General features: G+C 41.3%; 1 protein-coding gene across 3 annotated transcripts in view; it reads right to left on the reverse strand.

Moving 5' to 3' along the window:
• Tbc1d15 (TBC1 domain family member 15) overlaps window positions 1-19067 on the reverse strand; it is a 51646-nt gene that overhangs the window by 5758 nt on the left and 26821 nt on the right. For 2 of the 3 annotated variants that reach the window (XM_051172654.1, XM_051172655.1), the window contains exons 7-13: window positions 17807-17857; window positions 17327-17524; window positions 16247-16375; window positions 15667-15770; window positions 14402-14496; window positions 10437-10553; window positions 3305-3405 (exon numbers count right to left, since the gene is read on the reverse strand). In XM_051172654.1, coding sequence (XP_051028611.1) covers window positions 3305-3405; window positions 10437-10553; window positions 14402-14496; window positions 15667-15770; window positions 16247-16375; window positions 17327-17524; window positions 17807-17857 — 795 coding nt within the window. The remainder of the gene's footprint in view (window positions 1-3304; window positions 3406-10436; window positions 10554-14401; window positions 14497-15666; window positions 15771-16246; window positions 16376-17326; window positions 17525-17806; window positions 17858-19067) is intronic. The other variant, XM_051172656.1, reaches the window with a different exon arrangement.

Raw genomic sequence — 19067 nt, forward strand, 5'->3', positions numbered from 1 at the left:
GCCCTTGATCTCAAACAAGGTTTATTTTCTACCTCTGCTGATTTGATTTAGATAAAAATGAATACAGGGGCAGCGGCAGCAGACTGACAATAGAACATCCTTTCTTAAGCTGCAGAAGATGCTCAGAACAAGGAATGCATGCCCTAGGACCCGCACAGTTATCACAGCATTCCATTGTTAAATACTCCTCCAAATAAGCACATGAAACAAACCTAATTTTAGCTCCAACACAAACCTCATATTAAAGAACTAATCGCTTTTTAGGTTTGCTAAGAACAGAGAACTTGGAAAGTCAAAACCATGTTCACAACCACAGTAAACCAGTACCTCACTACCTGTCGTGCATGCAGTTTTCTCACAAGCACAAAAGCTACATAATGTAATACTGCCACAGACTGAATACAAGAGAAGATATGAAAATCGTGTATTAAACAAGACATTTTGAAATGTCATTGGAAAAGGTGGATTCATGAAAAAAACGTAAGGTGTACATGAGCTTGTACTAGGCTTATATCTAACTATTTACAGATGTCGTAGTTCTCTGAAGTGAAAGGCTCGAGAACTCCTGTGGTTTACATGCTCACACAGCATTGAGTAGATTCCCTGTCAACACTGACTCAAGTGACCGAAAAGGCACAGGAACAAGCCTAACTCTGACCCTTTAACTTGGGAGCCTCCACTGTGTGGTGCGCTTCCTCCCAAGCCCTGGGAAAAGCCGCAGACCTACTTGTTCACACTCTCCCTTCACATTTTTCAATAGTACAGTAATAGCACTTCAACAGAACTATCAGTTTAGAAGCAATTCTTGATTGTATCGCTTCCTCTTCAGTGAATTAAGCAATCAGTTTAAAACATAAACTCAAGCCTCTAAAATATAGTTCCTCAGTCTGTTCTATTGGGAAGCACAAAATTAATTCACCAATCCACAGAATTTTCACTGTAATAGTAAAAAAATTACAGTTGGTTTGAAGTACCAATACAATTAAGCCATGCTATTTTTAAAAAGCATCTATAAAATTATAGAAATTCACTTTTAAAAAAGAGTGTTCGGCCCTAAAATACAGCGAACAACAGGTGATAATAAAGGACTCTGAACTGCATCTTGCGAACACAGGAAGAAAAAGTGAGAATAAACCTAGACAGCAAAATGGACAGACACTGGCAGGCCATTCTGACTGCCACACACTGCCCTTCCACAGAAAGCTTTGTTTAAAAAAAAAAAAAAAAAAAAAAAAAAAACAGTAGCCAGGCAAGGTGGTACACGCCTGTAATCCCAGCACTCAGGGAGGCAGAGGCAGGTGTATCTCTGTGAGTTTGAGGCTAGCCTGATCTACAAAGTGAATCCAGTACAGCCAAGGCTACACAGACACACCCAGTCTCAGAAAAACAAAAAGTTAAAAAAAAGAATGTTAGTAGACTAAAAAGGAAATCTTTTTAGACTAAAAACTAGAACAATCCCCAAAGTCTCTTCTATAGAAAAGACAAGCATAAAATATTTACTGTAGCTGGGCATGGTACACACCTTTAATCCCAGCACTTGAGAGGTAGAGGCAGGTAGGTCTTTATGAGTTCAAGGCCAGCCTGATCTACAAAAGTGAGTTCAGGACACCCAGGGCTACAGAGAAACCCTGTCTCAAAAACCCAAAACAAATAAAAACAAAAACAAACAAACCATTTACTGTAAAATAGGCAAATGAAACTGAAACTTCCTGGTACACAAAATGAGAAAGAGTGTAAATTATGTGTATAGAGTAGTATTTATGTCTAAGATCTAAATACAGGCACATGTGTATATATGTTAGCATCTGAGATGTCAATAAATTAGAATATGCAAATATTATTACAAGTACGAAAATAGACATAGTATGTTCACATTAACTGGGGGACGTGTATACTGTTAAGTAGAACTAGACACCAGGGAAAGATTCATGTATTCCACAAAAGCCTGGTGAACCACTCATGTAGGGCATTAGGAAAATTCTTTCATCTACAAATAATGTTTTACGATCCTTTCACAAGGAACACACTAGTTCTGGCGAAAAGAGGATAAACATCAAAAACACGAGCACAGGCAGCTTTTATGAAATTGCCATCAGCTGTACAGACCTTTATAACAGAGCTCCTCGGAGCTAGAGCACTTGGGAGTAATTGGAACTAAGAAGGCCAATCAATCAATCAAAAAGGTAAGGAAGACTGCGATATGACTAGGTTCCTGCAGCTAACAACCTTTCCAAACGATCTGAAAGCAATTCACAGCAAAGGACTAATTTAAATATGGATCGACTAAACAATAAAACTAACAATTAAAAAACATCTAAATCTTATCAAATACATTTGGAAAAGAACTAAGAAAAGTGAGGATAAATTCAAAATATACACAATAAATTTAAAAAAAAAAAAAGACAAAGGTTTTTAAAAAGTAAAAGAAAAGCAGGCAAATTAAGAGAAGCAAAGACAGAACAAAGGGGCCACACTGTCTGCACTCACACCTGAAGGCTGGAGGTAAAGTGTATGACAGAGAACTCTGCAGGGCTAGCGTCAGGGTCTTTATCCCAGTCAGCGAGGCACTGCAGGACGCACCAGAAAGACTCAGCGTCCAGTGCACTTGTTGCTTTTTTAAACAGTGCCGTGACTTTATGGTTAGTGCTGTACATTGCATGTAAGCTATTGTCTGCTCACCCCAGCCACCACTCACCTACCCCAAATGATTTTCTAACTGCCTGGCAAGACTTCTACATCTCTGTTGATAGTGGCTCTGTACTAATGTCCTAAACTGTCTCAAAGATATATTAAACATGACAGATAAAGCATTGCTGTGCCTCTACGTGTATTTAGACACTCCTAGTGATCACATCTTTCTTGGAAAATAACAAGAAATAGAATGCTAAGGAAGTGTCTGAGACCCCAACATTTTTGAGAGACATGTGGAAAAAAAGTCAGGTATTAAATGACAAACCCAAGATATTCACTGAAAGTCAGTAGATTTACTTAGCATGCGTTAAACTTTCTATCTGAAACTAGTATCAAGTTCACAAAACTGAACTCATCTATTCACCAATGTCTGTGGTGACTGCTCTCCTATTGACATCACACCCCAGTAATTACTGTGCTACCAACAGACAGTGCCCACCTTTTCATATTAAAAGCAATTCCAGTATTTCCCCAGCCTCCTGAAAGGTTATTGAAAGGGTGTAAAACAACATTATGCAGTAAGAATTTCAAGCTCCATCATAGCAGCTAGATATTAAAATCAATCTTCTACAGTTACTCAGAGTCAGTTTGAATAAAGGAACCCTCCACTTACCATTTGGTCCATGTAAGAGGCAAAGCACCAGAAGGCATCCACTTCATTTTCCATCACATATAAGAGAGGGGAAAGTAAGTCGCTCATTCCTTGTACATATCCTAAAAAGAGGAAGAAGAGGAAAGTCTCTAAAAACCTGAATCTTGTGAGCTCTTTTATGCATATCATGTAGCTGAAAATTACTTTCCTGTGGACTAAAAACTGGTGGATACCGACATTCATGAAGAAAAAGTAAATAAAAAGATAGAAATCTAGGTATATGAGAAAGATCGGTAGTTTCTGAATGACAGTTAATCACGTACATGGCTACTACAAGGTTTTGATGCAGGTATCACCATCAGGAATGGGCAACACGCCCGCAGTGGGCACACCTGTAATCCCAGGCAGCGGCAGGTGGGTCTCTCTGAGGCCAGCCTGATCTACAAAGTGAGTCCAGGACAGCTAAGGCTACACAGAGAAACCCTGTCTCGAAAAAACCAGGATGGATGGAAGGAAAGGAGAGAAGGGAAGGGAGAGAGGGAAGGAAGGGAGGAAAAAAAGGGAAGGAAGAAAGGAGGGACGGAGGGAGGGAAGGAAGAAAGGAAGGAAGGAAGGAGGGAGGGAAGGATGGAAGGAAGAGTAGCAACAGGTGCAGTCCTCCCTCATCAAAGACGCTTCTTTCTGGAGCAGACGGAGACCATTACAGAGCTCCTCCACTTATCAAAACACAGACAACAGGCAAGCACTGAGGCGTTCAGCCCCACATGATACATCTATGACATAATCCCTGTACTTAAGGCTCAAGGAACACCACTGAAAAGAGGGCAGAAAGGTGCTGGGAGCCAGGGCACCAGAAAGCCTGCAGCAAGGCTGTGTCTTCTAGATACAACAATATTGCTCCTCAGACAAGATCCCAACGACGACAGCAACAGCAGTCATGCCAACATCAAAGGACAAAGCATCATGGACCCCACCCTAGACAGAGAACTACAGGCAACTACTGACTGCCGAGAGGTGGAGAATTAGTCCTCCAAGGACTATCTCCTTAGCTTCTCCAGTACCATGTGGCCAGCCCTAAACACATATGCACGCGGGCAGGCAACTGTGTGTAAACTCAGGTTGTACTTACATATTCATTCTTTCAGTATTTATCCCTATATGCATATGCACATATATGTAGTATAATTAAGAAAACTAGGCCATGATTTTTAGAGGGAACAAGGGGAAACAGAGTCATAGTGAGCAGAAGGAAGGGAAATGACATATTTTTATTTATTTATTTTTATTTTTTGGTTTTTCGAAACAGAGTTTCTCTGTGTAGCCTTGACTGTCCTGGACTCGCTTTGTAGACCAGGCTGGCCTCGAACTCAGTTATCCGCCTGCCTCTGCCTCTCGAGTGCTAGGATTAAAGGTGTATGCCACCACCACCCAGCTATGACATTATATTTCAATTAAAAAGTTTTAAAAAGACACGCAAAAACATATAAGAAAGAAGAGATAAAGAAATAGTCCAGAAGAAAGTGAAATGCACCCGTCAGACAGACACTGCAGAAGAAATAAGCAGGGAAGCAAAGAAAACATTGAAGGAAAAGAATTGTTGAAATTCCAGGAAGAAAAGTTACAAAGACAGCGCCTAGGGCCAATGTACCATGAACTAACTCCTAGCAAAGCAGAACTAGAGAAGGGCCAGCGCGTCCCACAGGCATCTCAGTGGCTAAAACTGTGTCCCTCCTTTAAATAGTAAACACTTGTGTTCTCTGGCTGACAAGGCTAGGAACTTTGTTTCATCCTATTAGTGTCTTAGCAGCTAATGCTGTCTCTTTTAACTACCTTCTCCTTGACACTATAGCAATTTCTCAGTTATGACCCTACAAGTAGTCTTTTGATTATGTAAACATGCAGCAAATTAAGAAATCAACCCGGGGCTGGAGAGATGGCTCAGAGGTTAAGAGCACTGGCTGCTCTTCCAAAGGTCTTGAGTTCAATTCTCAGCAACCACATGGTGGCTCACAACCATCTATAATGAGATCTGGTGCCCTCTTCTGGCATGCAGGCAGAATTCTGTATAAATAATAAATCAATTAAAATCTTTTTAAAAAGAAAAAGAAAGGGAAGGAAAGAAAACAAAAAAGCAATCAACCCAGAGCCAGGCGCAGCGGCACACACCTGTAATCCCAGGACTCTGGGAGGATCTGGGCAGATCTCTGTGAGTTCGAGGCCACCCTGGTCTACAAAGAGAACGCAGGATGGCTAGAGCTACAGAGAGAAATCCTGTCTCGAAAAACCAAAAAAAGAAAAAGAGAAGAAGAAATCAACCCTGAGAGAGGGGAAAAGCTGGCCGGGCCTGGGTGGCTACAACACTTGGCAGAGTGGACTCCACACCAAAACTGGGTGAGTATAAGCTGGCCCCAAGGGCCTGAGAGCAGGAGATCTGACCCTACTCTGCAATGCTGGCACTGGATGGCCTAGCCAGAGCACTACTGGAGAGCTTGCCCTGGTGCAAGGGAGAGCCAGTGGAGTAACCAACTGACTACCCAGGCCTAGATCTACAGCTTTGAGTTGGCCCACCCCAAAATCTACACCATTCATGAACTGTTGGGGTTCATGAAGGGGCACCCCTGCTGATGCAAAGCTGCTGGATCTTGACACAGGGAAACAGTAGGATAAACAAGAGGAGTTCCGTTATGGACCCAGCATTGATAGTGTCACAGAAGCCAGCAACCTGAGCAATGACTCATTGAAATGAACATTTTGTAAGTGAGGACATGGTGGACAGAGGTGTATACCGTAGGACATACTGTGACACACTACAGCTTCCACAGAGACATTTTTTTTAATGCTTTGTTTTTATTTTTGTTAGTGTATGTGAGTTTTTTGGGGGGAGGTTGCAAGGGCATAGGGCAGAGATAAGTGGGACTAGTGTGCATCATGTGAAACTCACAATCAATAACAAGTTAAATAAAGTCACACTCTTCATTTATAAATAAGGTGTTAAAAAAATAAAAATAAAAATAAGGTGTTAAATTTGCTTTTCACATAGATATCAAATTTCTTATTTCTACTCTTTAAACAACTCAATTTTCTTTTTTGTTTTACAAGTGGTTTTCAGACAACAGAGTCTTTTACTATTATCTCATGGTTTTGGTGACTTGTGAGCATCTATGTTTGTGCACCACTGGTATGCCTGGTACCACAGAGGCTAGGGGCAGGAATTTGATCTCCTGGAACTGGTGTTGCAGAAGGCTGTGAGCCACCATGCCTGTGCTGAGAATGGAACCTGGTCCTCTGGAAGAGGCAGCCACCAAAGTTCTTTAGGGTAAAGCTAAATCTGTCATGAGCCTGTGCCCTGCCATCCATACGGCCTTATTATATCACCACATTCTGTCTAACCTCTACCCTCGGGGAGATAGAGTGCTACTCATGTGAGCGTGAGAACTCCTGGTGCCCATAGGCGACCAATAACTACAGTTCCAGACAGAGACATTTAGAGAAGAGAACATCATAAATATAAACATACCTACAGATTTATGTAGATGTTTGTAGGTAACAGTTTTAGAAAAGAAATAGCTAAGTTAGAAGATTCACATATTACCATCAGAGTTTCTCCAATCTGGCACTGACAATGAAATAAAGCACAACCTTAAAGTAAACCAATTGCAGCATGAAGGAAACCTAATGTGGCCTTCTCCACAGGCAAAGGAGCATGATTCTACTAGGCCTGACAGAGTAGTCTATTAGAGAAAAACTAAGTGTGCTTTTCACAAGATTTACAATGCACCTTTTCTGGGGGGGGGCGGTGCTTTGTAATTAAGCCATGAAGAATAAAATATTCTAAAAAGCTAATTTAATACTGTAAGTCTTCAGCTCTCATGAGATCACTATCCTATCTCTTCTCTAAGTCTTACTGAGGCAAGTTGTCCACGTCCTCTTCGTCTTCAGACTACCTGCTCGCCTAGAGGATGCTCTTCAAGGCATGGGTCGTGGGGTAGAACAAGTGTGCACAGTTAAGGAGGAGGGAGGCTGGCAACTACTGTGTTCACCTGCACCTGGACCACACTATGGCTGGCAGTACATCTTAACTAGCAGTACCTCAATATCTAAACTATTTCCCTAAAATTACCTTCGTAGCAAATTTGTTTCACTGGGCATGTGGGACAAATAACATTCCTTATCAGCTTAGTTCGCATTTTCTTTTCTTTTTTTGTTTTTGTTTGTTTTGTTGTTTTTCGAGACAGGGTTTCACTGTGTAGCCTTGGCTGTCTTGGGCTCACTTTGTAGACCAGACTGGCCTTGAACTCACAGGGATTCAACTGCCTCTGCCTCCCCAAGTGCTAGGACTGAAGGTGTGTGTCACCACACATGACAAATCTTCAGTCTACTCACAGGTCAGTTTTTCAGGTAACTAAAATTTATCTACTAAAATATAAAATAAAAAAATTTGGGAGGTTAGAAATTATTTTTAAAAACACTATACACTCTAATGCCTTCTTGCACACAGTATTTTGAACAGCTTAACATACTGTTGACTACTCAGGGAGGCACTTCCTGGAGCACAGGGCCTGTGCTCGCTAAGTGACGCTCATTCTTCCTTCAGTCCCCATGTACTTTTTACCACTGTCTACGCTCTGTAACACGACTGAATTCTGTGAAGTCGGATCTTACTCATTACTTATCTGTGAGTTAAGAAAACAAGTCAATACGATGGAGTCATAAGACTAAGTTTACTGCCTCGGTTACAGTAAAAGTCAAGAGCAGGAAACGTGCTCCACTGATTGCAAAAACAGCTATTTTAGCTTCTAATAACCCAGAGTTATTCTCAGGAACCTTCACTGTTTCAAGTACCTGAAGTGTCTGACTAGAAAGCGTGGTGTTGGTGTAGACACAAGGAGATGGGAAGGGGATACATTTCTCAGGCTGTATTCTTGGCAGGACGCAAAGCCGTATGTGGACTTATCACCAGGAGAGAATGCATGAATGTCACTGTTCCCAAGAACACAACCCTCATCTCTACCGTAGTAACTTGTTAAAACGTTTTTATGTGGACTGGGGCGCTGAAGGTATACATCAAGTGTTTCTCAACCTTCCTGATGCTTTAATACAGTTCCTTGTGTTGTGACTTTATCACTGTAATTTGCTACTGTTGTGAATCGTAACGTAAACATCTGATATGCAGCACAACAAGCAACTCCAAAGGGCTGCACCCCATAGGTTGAGAACTGCTGGTCTAGAGTAAGAAGAGAAGCCAGCAATGAGGGTTAGAGTCTCTCACCCTAGACCAACTGTTTCCTTCTTATTCAACCTTGAGTCACTTTTTTCTGAACCAATACATTTCATTGATAAAGTGGGACTAACAGCATCGCTTCTTCACAAAAAACTGTTACTGTAAATCAAAATTAAGACCAAAGCCAGTATGACAGCACTTTATAACCTGAAAGTCATTTCATATGTTTTTAACAGTCCAGTATGGTTCACTAGAGGAACAGCAGATAAAACTGGCTACACTTGTGTGTTTCAAAGAGAGCTCTGTAATTTTCAATACAGTGTCAGTAAAGAGGCTGATGCCTTGGGAACCATAACAAAGAGCAACCTCCTGGAAAACACTCTGAGTCTCTAGCTGCTTACAAACATCAGTTCCTTAGGGCCAGGCATGGTGGCACATCCCTGTGGTACTCAGGAGGCAAAGGCAGGTGCATTGCTGTGAGTTCAAGGCCAAAGCTAACCTGATCTACATGTCAAGCTTTAAGCCAAGCAGTAATACACAGCAAGAGCCTGTCTCAAAACCAAACAATATTTTTTGCTGCTTTCTCCCCTCCAGTGTCCCTTCCTATGATGGTTTGAATAGATATGGCCCCCATCCGCACTTGTGTTGAGTGCTTGGCCCACAGAGAGTGGCACTACTAGGAGGTGTGACCTTTGGAGTAAGCGTGTCACTGTAGGACCCAGCTTTGAGGTCTCAGATGCTCAAGCTCCACTCAATGAGTCCTGTGGATCGAGATGCAGAACCCTCAGTTCTTCCAGCACCATGTCTGTCGTCCTGCACACCACCACGTTTCCAGTCATGATGATAATGGACTAAGCCTCTGAAACTAAGCCAGCCCCAATTAAATGTTTTTCTTAGAGTTGCTGTGGTCATGATGTCTCCTCACAGCAATGAAACCCTAACGAGACAATCCCCTATACGATGTCGCATTTCACATGCCAGTCCTAAGAACTCGGTCTCGGTAGGAGCTCTCATCAGTATCTTCCCTCAAAAGGAAAAAGCCTCAACAACGGTTCTCAAACTTTCTCCACAAACATATTTTTAGTGACTTACTGATTTTTTTCCTAGACATTTCTAATCTTCAAGAATAAGTAGCAGCTCCACTTACACACTTCCTCCAAAGAGCTCATCAAAAGCTGAACGTTTCAGGGTTTGATATCTTTCTGATTTACAAAATCCCAAGTGTGATGTGAGAGACATCTGGCATCTGTCACCCAGTGGTCACCAAGGCTGACTCAGCTATCAGGCTGGCTGGGTGGGTGGTGTCTGCTTCCTTCCTTACCTCTCTGCAAGTGTCGTTTCTGAAAGTTACACTCAGAGGACATCGACCTTCTCCCAGTAGAGAAGATCAGTCTCCAGTCCTGGGGATCTGAGTAGCTTCACTCCCCTGCTAGAACTCTCCAAATAAACTCTCAAAATCCAAAAAGCATCAAAATCCAAAACACGCCTAACCATTCGGGTAAGGGGTGCTCAACTCCGCCTGCCTCTGTCCACTGAGGAGCCGCGCTGAGCATCACACCAGGTCTCGAACTTCACAAAGCCTGAGGTAGACAGAAGACCACCATCTTCATCCATGCCCCTCGTTTGTTTTTAATGTAGTATTTACTTATTCTAGCAAGGCCAAACACCCAGCCTTACAAATACATAGCTTCACGAAGAGAAATGCTAAATCCCTAAAGATATTTCAGCCAATACAGTAACGTCCTGAAGGTGTCACTATAAGTCTCTCAAATTCCACAGTGCCCCTGTGACTTGTTATGGCAACCTAGGGACCTCCTGTGCTGTCACAGCCTTACAGGCTTCTAAAGTAATTACCATTTCCAAACCAGCTCATGAAATTCTAAAATAAAGACACAAAAGTCTTTATTTAAACCAAGACTTTAGAAAACTCACCTAAATCAAAGTCATACATGCAGTAGGTCATCAAAATATCATGAAGCAAAATCAGTCCTGGGTTATCTTGGCCTTCATAAAACTTGTTTGTTCGATCTGTTCTGTTGACATCTTTTTCTAAAGAAGAAAACCATCACATATTTCAAAAAACAGATTCTTGTATAAAGTTTTATCTAATAAGCACAGAATTTCTAATTAATTTCAGTTCCTGCCAAGCTTTAAAGAAAAAATTCCCAGAGAACTGATTCTCATCAAGTAGTCCTTCCACACATACCCGCGCGCGCGCACGCGCGCGCGCACACACACACACACACACACACACACACACACACACACACACACACAGACAGAGTGGATGAGCTTCTCTGACAGTAACTAAGGCTAGACGCCCTTCCTTCCTATGTATGAGCTCCACCAGCAGCCACCACGGGACTAGGGGAGCCTCCGGCTACTCCAGTGACCTCCTCTTCTTCCTCCTCCTCCTCAGGTTGGTCAGTGTCTCTACTGCACAGCATCCCACCCTGCCCTTCTCTTCACAGCAACCTTTTCAACCACACCTTCCTTCCTGTCTGTGGTCCCAGTCAGTCTCTCTCCATCTGTTTAGAGAAGTCTGTCAGAGCTTAAGTGCTGTGTCCAAGTCCTCCCCTTTCCCTCCCTCCTGAACTCAAGCTGATCATCTTGGCACACCCAACCACCCACAAAGCATTCCTTATAATCCGACTCTGATGGTCTCAGCACTAGTCACGAAACGAAGCCCCAGCCTTCTAACTACCTTCAGCCCTAGGGCCTCTTTTTTTTTTTTTTTTTTTTTTTTGGTTTTTCGAGACAGGGTTTCTCTGTGTAACCTTGGCCATCCTGGACTCACTTTGTAGACCAGGCTGGCCTCGAACTCACAGCGATCCGCCTGCCTCTGCCTCCCGAGTGCTGGAATTAAAGGCGTGCGCCACCACGCCCAGCTCTGGTTGGCAAATCTTATCTTCTTCCTAACCCCCCGTTTCACAGCGTCTCTGAGGCAGTATGTTAGTGACCCTAAATTTAGCTCCAGCTCTTACCTCACCTAGAACTGAAATTAGTGAATACCCAATATTTATGTCAAAATTAGTATAGAAAACTGAATTCTAAATGGCCCCTCACAAACAGCTGGCTTTCCCACCTTAGGCAATAAAGCACAGCAACTCCGTCTCTCCAGCTGCTCACCCGAAAACTGCCATTCACCCTTCCTTCCCCTGACTGCCACTGCCACATTAAGTCTTCAAAACACAGAGAAACCAAAATTTTCACCTCCCATCCAATTCATTGCACTCTGCACGCAACTAACTCCACTCTAGCCACAGTGGTGTCTTGTCTCTTCTCACTTAAATCTAGATTTTACTGTCCTGTCCCCTCTGCCCAGATCCCCCTCCCCAGGAGTTGCAGGACGAACACCACAGTTTCTTCAAGCCTCCACACAAGTCTGTCTGCTGCTGGTCTCCTACAGCAAGCAGCCGTGGCCTCTCATCTGGACTTTAGCAGCTGCCTCAATCTGTCCCTGCCCCTCTAGAACTATTGTGCAGGCAGCCGCCAAGTGTGCTTGCAACTAAACTACAACCCAGATCTTGTTACTCTTCTGGTCCAGATCTTCTTCTCATCTGAGTAACTGGCAGTTCTAAGCACCTGGTTTCTCAGGTCGACAACGTGAGTCCTACTTCACGTAATATTGAATAACCAAGTTCTTGTAAATTCTATCAACTACATGGGTCCTCCAATTCTGCACTACCAGCATCTCTTGCCTGGACTCCTACCTCCTAGTAACAAGCTTCGTTGATCCTACTCCTGTCTTAGACAGCTTTCTTATACCTACTTACAACCTGATGTGATCCATTTTCACATAGAAGCAAAAAACGATGCTCTTAAAATGCTCCCATGGTATCCCATCACACTTAAATCTATCTTCTTCCTATGATCCAGAAGACTTACACAGCCTCCTATGCAGAGGTGTGTGCATGAATACATGTCTGCATGTGTACATGGTGTCTTTTCCAATGCTCCATCCAGCCCTATTTGAAGGAGTGTTTCTCACTGAACTCAGGCTGACCAGTAAGCCCTGGTGAGTCATCTATCTCATGTGGATTTTGCTTTTTTTGTTTGTGTGTTTGTTTGGCGGGGGGAGGGGGTGGGGGTAAGGGCTTAAAAGCCACTGAAATGTCTAGACAGATTAAACAATTCAATAACCTTTATTTTCAACTAAGAGTGAGAAATGTCTCAATTCAAGTCATAAAGACCTTAAGCTAGGTGGGAGGTCGACAGGGAGGATTAGGAGTTCAAGGCTAACCTGGAATGAGGCACAAAAGTAACAGCTTAAAATGGTATATGAAGATGGTGCGGCATATGTAAAAGGGCCTTCAAATAGTCAACCAGTTACGGTCTAGAATCCTCCCTAGTTTGGGCATTTTATGTCTACACAGAAGGGAAAGGAAACACGTCATCTTTTCTGCTGAAACTGGAAATAGTAGGTGCCTTAAGATGGAATCTTTAAACAACTCATGACAAAGAACCCCGAAGCTTTTGCCTGAAGCAGAGTAAAGAATTTACTTTCCAGGGAATATGTGCTTTTCTCAAAAGTACTGCTACCAACAGAGGGCACTGGTTGTCTTCATCACTAATAGGTTGTGCTTTCTTGATATAATTTAGAGGACTTACTGTTTGTTTTTTAAGACAGTTTTGCTATGTATTTCTGACTGGTGTGGGATTGTTGAGCGCAAATTCAAATCAATTTGCCTACCTGTTTCTCAAGCTCTGGGATCACACTGCCACACCCAGCTAATGACAGAGCCCTCTCTTCTACAGGTGGGTGGTAGTGGCCATGAGTGACAAAAAAAACTTTCTGTATTTATGTTCCTATAAACATCCACAAACAAATTCAATATAAAAACTTGAAACCAAGGTCTAACACTACGCAAAAATAAAAAATATGCTGTGAAAAGGCAGGGGAAGAGCACTAAAACTAGACTCGATGCTTAGCCACATGACAATAGGCAAGTCATTCACGTTCTCACTGCTTTCGTTTCCCTGTATGTAAGACTACAGTGAACTGAAATGGGCCAGGCAGGTGTGTACAGCACAAACTAAGCAGCCTTCAACAACTAAAGACTTGATTTTTACCCCAGGGGCCAGGTATTTCAGAACTAAACCTAACGGTCTTAGTGACAGAACTCTATCAAGTAGCTCTTTTCTTAGAGAGTAGTTATTCCCTAGTAAATATTCTTATTTCAAATTTGAGATTTTTCCATTTAAAAATGACTCAAAAGCAGGAAAATAAGGCTGGAGAGATGGCTCAGCAGTTAAGAGCACTTTCTGCTCTTCCAGAGGCCATGAGTTCAATTCCCAGCAACCACATGGTGGCTCACAACCATCTATGATGTGATCTGCTGCCCTCTTCTGGCATGCAGGTGTACATGCAGGCAGAACACTGTATACATAATAAATAAATAAATCTTTAAAAAATAAGGGGGGCGGGCAAGAAACTCTGTGAGCTTAAGGGCAGGCTGGTCTACACAGCAAGCTCCCGGACAGCCGAGACCACACAGAGCGCCTGTCTCAAAGACAGGGAGGAGGGCGATAATACAATGTGTGAATGTTAAAGCTGTAGAAACCAAAGCAAGGGAGCAGAAACAAAATCTGTATTTTCTTTTTGGTCATCTATAGTTTCTAACTTTTCAATAATAAGCACAACATCACTTACATGAGGAATAAAAAAAATGAGGTCTTTTAAAATAAGCAAATTATCTTTTCTTAATTCACTTTTTGGAATGAAAAGTACATCGGTACTTAAACCAATGCAAAGGCTGAATTTACAGGCCTGCTAGATGCACATGCATTTCCCAATCCAGATTTTTCTCGTATACCCCAATATCATACCAGGTATTTTGCTGCTTTAATCTTATCTAAACTTATCTTGCATTTCCAAAGTTACTATGGGAACATACCAATCAGACTTCTATAATCCCTCAACCTTGAGTTCCTCTTCTCTTGCTCCTCGCTGACAGACTTCCACTGCAGTTTCATCCTGAAGTACTCGTCACTGCAAGAGACAGTGGACACCGGGGACACCAGTTTGCAACACTGTTACTTGACTTTTCTATACACAGTATATCAGAGTATTTATGTTGCTCATGGTATGTAAGTTTATACACAATGGTAAAATGTTTTCATATAAACCTAACTATTAGTGTTTTAGGTACACTTTAAAACCTTCAATAATTTTTGGGGGGGTGGGGGTTGAGACAGGATTTCTCTGTGTAGCCTTGGCTGTCCTAGATTCGCTTGGTAGATCAGGCCGGGCCTTGAAATTACAGCAATCCTCCTGCCTCTTCCTCCCAAGTACTGGGATTAAAGGTATGTGCCACCACCCAGCATAAACATTCAATTCTTGAAGAGATTTCTAAATTTATTCCACTTATTAAATAGTTTAGTAACTAAAGCTTTTGAATAATTATAAAAAAGAATTCAAATAACTTTTTTTTTTTTTTTTTTTTTTTTTTTGGAGACAGGGCTCTGTGTAATCTTGGCTGTCCTGGACTCATTTTGTAGACCAAGTTGGCCTCAAACTCACCACAATCTGACTACCTCTGCCTCCCTGCTGGGATTAAAGGCATGCATTACCACACCCAGCTTCCAAATAACTTTTTAAACCCAACTTTAAAGTTGTTTTTTTTTTTCTTTTATATCATTTTTACTAGAAAACTTGTTAACAGAAAGAGATATAAGAAAGGCTGAGACTGATAAAGATTACTGGATATGCATTTAAAGTGTCAAATCAAAGGTTAGACTGAACAGTAGACATAAAAAATACCTATGTCTTTTTCTATAAGAATAAGAAACAAGACTCTTTTTCTTCCTTGTGCCCATTGTATAAGCACAATGAAAAAGACTTAAATTTAAGTAACAAATATACACATAGCCCAGTTTTGTAATTTCATAATTATAAAAACCAATATATATAAACCAATAGAGATGAATGATTTTACATATTCACAGCATGGCTTAACAAGATCCTTCTAAACAAGTGTTTGTAGTTTAAAATACTTACACTAAAAAAAATTAATACTTAACACTGCTTCTAATTTTTAAGTTGAAACGACGAAATCTAATTGATCTACCATTTCCTGGTCTACTCCGAATCCTCACATAAAAATTTATTGTATGGGTGGGTTACTTGAATGATAAACATAAAAAACCATCATTGACTTACGTTTTTTGTTTTTGTAACTGAGTTCTTTCCTCTTTGGTGCTATCCCAAGGAAAATAACCCAGAAGAAATTTCCATGCTTGTTTTCTTAATGAATGACTAAGACCCTGAAAAAAGTATTCATATTAATCCCATTAGTTTAAAAAGAAAAAAATACCTTAAATTCACAAAACTTGAATGGGAAACTTAAGTTTTATACCCCCAAAGAATTCAACTCAATGACTACCCCCTTGTTTCTTATGTCTAGGTACTGAAGCTGTAAGCAGCTGATAAACTGCCATAAACAAGAGCGCAGTGGCCTGTACAGTGGACGGCAGGCTGAGGAGCGAGCTCAGCCTAAGTGGTAAGAACAGCACACTCCTGTAAGGCTCTTCATGCAACCCACACACAAAGCAAGAACCATTATCTTCTCCTGGACTTATGGCCATGCCCAAGCTCAGCACCCAGCGGCATTATAAGCACCCCACTCCTCCAACTCAATACAGAAACTTTAAAATATCTTTCATCAGAGTCAATTCTTCCTGCAAAAGAAGTCAAGATCAAACCAACAAAGCCCTGACAGTCAGCACCAGGGCAGCAGTACCCCTCTGAATATCATCTGCTTCATGCCCTCCACGTTCACCAGTCTCCCCTCAGAGTCAACGCTCTTGCTCCACTCTTCCAGTGACACGGGCTCTCGCCTTTGAACAACAGGTCGTTCCCCCAAATCAATCTAGAACAGGAAGAGACATGACAGTACTTCTCACACACCTGTAAATGACATCAAGGCGTATACAAAAACTCCTAAGACACTGTTTCTCAGTGTGAGCTCTCACGCTCCTAAATCCTTCCTTCCTTTCCAGTTTTAAGTTAATGCGCTCGATTAGCCAATATCACACACATTTCCCCTTCTAAAGAACATAAGTAACCAGGATACAAATTCAGAAATTGCACAGACTAAAAGTATTTGTCATTAAAAAGGGTTTGCCATTAGATTTTCAATTACATAGGTAAAACCCACTCAACATCAATTCTAAGAAACCCTCAAATCAAATGGTGTATTATTAAGAGATAGATTATTTAATTATTCCACTAATCACACTCTAAAATTAGCTTTTCTTCCAAATTGAAGTTTGCAATTCTAAAAATTGATTCATGATTCATTAGTTCCACTTGGCAATTTCTGCTGTTTTTATTCAATTAATTGATACTGGTAATTTAAAAATACTACTTAAAGATAAAGCCTTTAATTAAGTTCCACAACTTAGAAATTTACAATTTTATAATTACAAGCAAGCCCAGAAGTGCAGCAAACTCAAAAACATTGTTGATTATTATAAAGAGTTGCTTTAATTCAAGGCCCAAACTCATCTACCTTACTAACAACTTATGAAGAGAACAAAAGCCCTGAGTTGTGCTGAGCTGCGTCTGGCACCTACACAGAATGGGCAAATTACAGGCCAACCTAACAGCCATAGGCAAGCTCAACATCCCTCACTTTCCTGCTTCCACAAAACAACTTCCTCATGATTACAGAAGCACTCCCCAGAGATGCAACATCAATGAAGAGACAATGTACAAGGACAAATCAATGGGCTACAGAGAATTAGATATGAAAACAGAGTTTCATTTTCGATGTGCTATTATAATGTTAAGAACTAGATTACTTTCAAACTCCACTCACTCTTGTGATGACTTCAAATCCTGGCTCTTCTTGCTGATTTATCTTCAGACCTGGAATAGCGTCACTGAGAAAATCTGCCATCTCTGAAGGTGGTCGTTGGTGTGTAGAGGGATCGCTGCCTCTCAAACTATCAAAAATGTAGTTTGTAACTTTGGAAAATCCTACCATGGTTGCTGTATAAGGATCCTTTTTAATTTTCTATGTAGTAGAAAAAATATTAGCATTATTAATTAAAATCAGGAACAAATTTATCTCATGAGTGGCAAAAAGCAAAGCTTTTAAAAGGAAGGCAATCAGAGCTAAAACAGAACTAAAGTTCTATGATTATCTTAGTGGGGGGTTTTTTCTAGAAAGAAAATTTAAACCAGTTGGTTAAAACAGCACATCCGTGACAAACTACTACTACTGATTGAATTGAAGATCAACAAACGCTTTGCAGGTTTCATTCAGTCTGCATACAAGAATGTACGCAGTGCTTACTTTCCAGTGGTGAATGGCCCACAACAGCTTTCTTCTGTCTAGCAGTCCTGCCTTCACAAAAAAATATATAGATATGTTTGTCGAAGTCTGCACTACCACACTAAAACAAAGTGTTTGATTATATATATTTAAAGGCTGTTTATTTAGATAAGAGCTGATGTTTCAATCAAATTATATTAGCTACTCATAACAAAACATTTCTTAGCCAGGTGATGATGGCATCCCTTAATCCCAGCAGTCAGGGAAGCAAAGGCCGGTGGATCTCTTTGAGTTCAAGGCCAGCCTGGTCTAGAGAGTGAGCTCCAGGACAGCCAAGGCTACACAGAGAAACCCCATCTCAGAAAACCAAAACAAATTTCTTCTAGAGCAGAGCTGTCCTAGAAAAAGCAACGCCTGTTCTATGACTAGTCCTAAGGTTAGTTCTAAAGCCAAAAGTGCCTACTGTTTATATTTACTAAAAACAGTTACCTATTAATCATTACTCTCAAAAGAACTTTTTATTTTAATCTTCTTGTCCTACTCCTTCCTGAAGTCTCCGCTTTATGTTGTTAATCTTTACATTCCTAAAGTCAAAGAAAAGTGCCAGAAACATATAAGCACTCAGGCATAGGCTAAGATGATTAAAGGAATAAAAATAACCAGGGACCCTGCACGTGTTCAGTGCATGGTTTTGTCCAAAGCAAGACCATCCATCCTACACACACTTCCAGGAATCAGATACAAATACCCACACAATCTACTGAGACGTGAAACCAAAATTCAGATTACTTTTTTCTTTTTGTTTTTGTTTTTCAAGACAGGGTTTCTCTGTTTCAGCCCTGGCTGTTCTCGAACTCATTCTGTAGACCAGACTGGCCTCGAACTCGCAGATCCACCTGTCTCTGGCTCCTGAGTGCTGGGATTAAAGGTGTGCAGCACCACTGCCAGGCCAGATTACTTTTTCTTCTTTTTGGTGTTTTTTGGTTGGGTTGTTGTTGTTTTGGTGGGTTTTGGTTGGTTTTTTGTTGGTTTTGTTTTTTGTAATTTATGTATTTTCTATTTTATGTACATTGGTGTTTTATCTGCATTTCTGAGGGAATCAGACCCCCTGGAGCTGGAGTTACAGTCAGTTGTGAGCTGCCTGCCATGTAGGCGCTGGGAACTGAACCTGGGTCCTCTTGAACAGCAGCCAGTGCTCTTAACCAATGAGCCATCTCTCCAGTCCCTTTACTTTTTTTTTTTTTTTCTAAACTAGCCATTAATTTGAAATGGCTTACTCTAT

This window comes from Acomys russatus, chromosome 31 (assembly GCF_903995435.1).
Source record: "Acomys russatus chromosome 31, mAcoRus1.1, whole genome shotgun sequence".
NCBI classification, from domain to species: domain Eukaryota; kingdom Metazoa; phylum Chordata; class Mammalia; order Rodentia; family Muridae; genus Acomys; species Acomys russatus.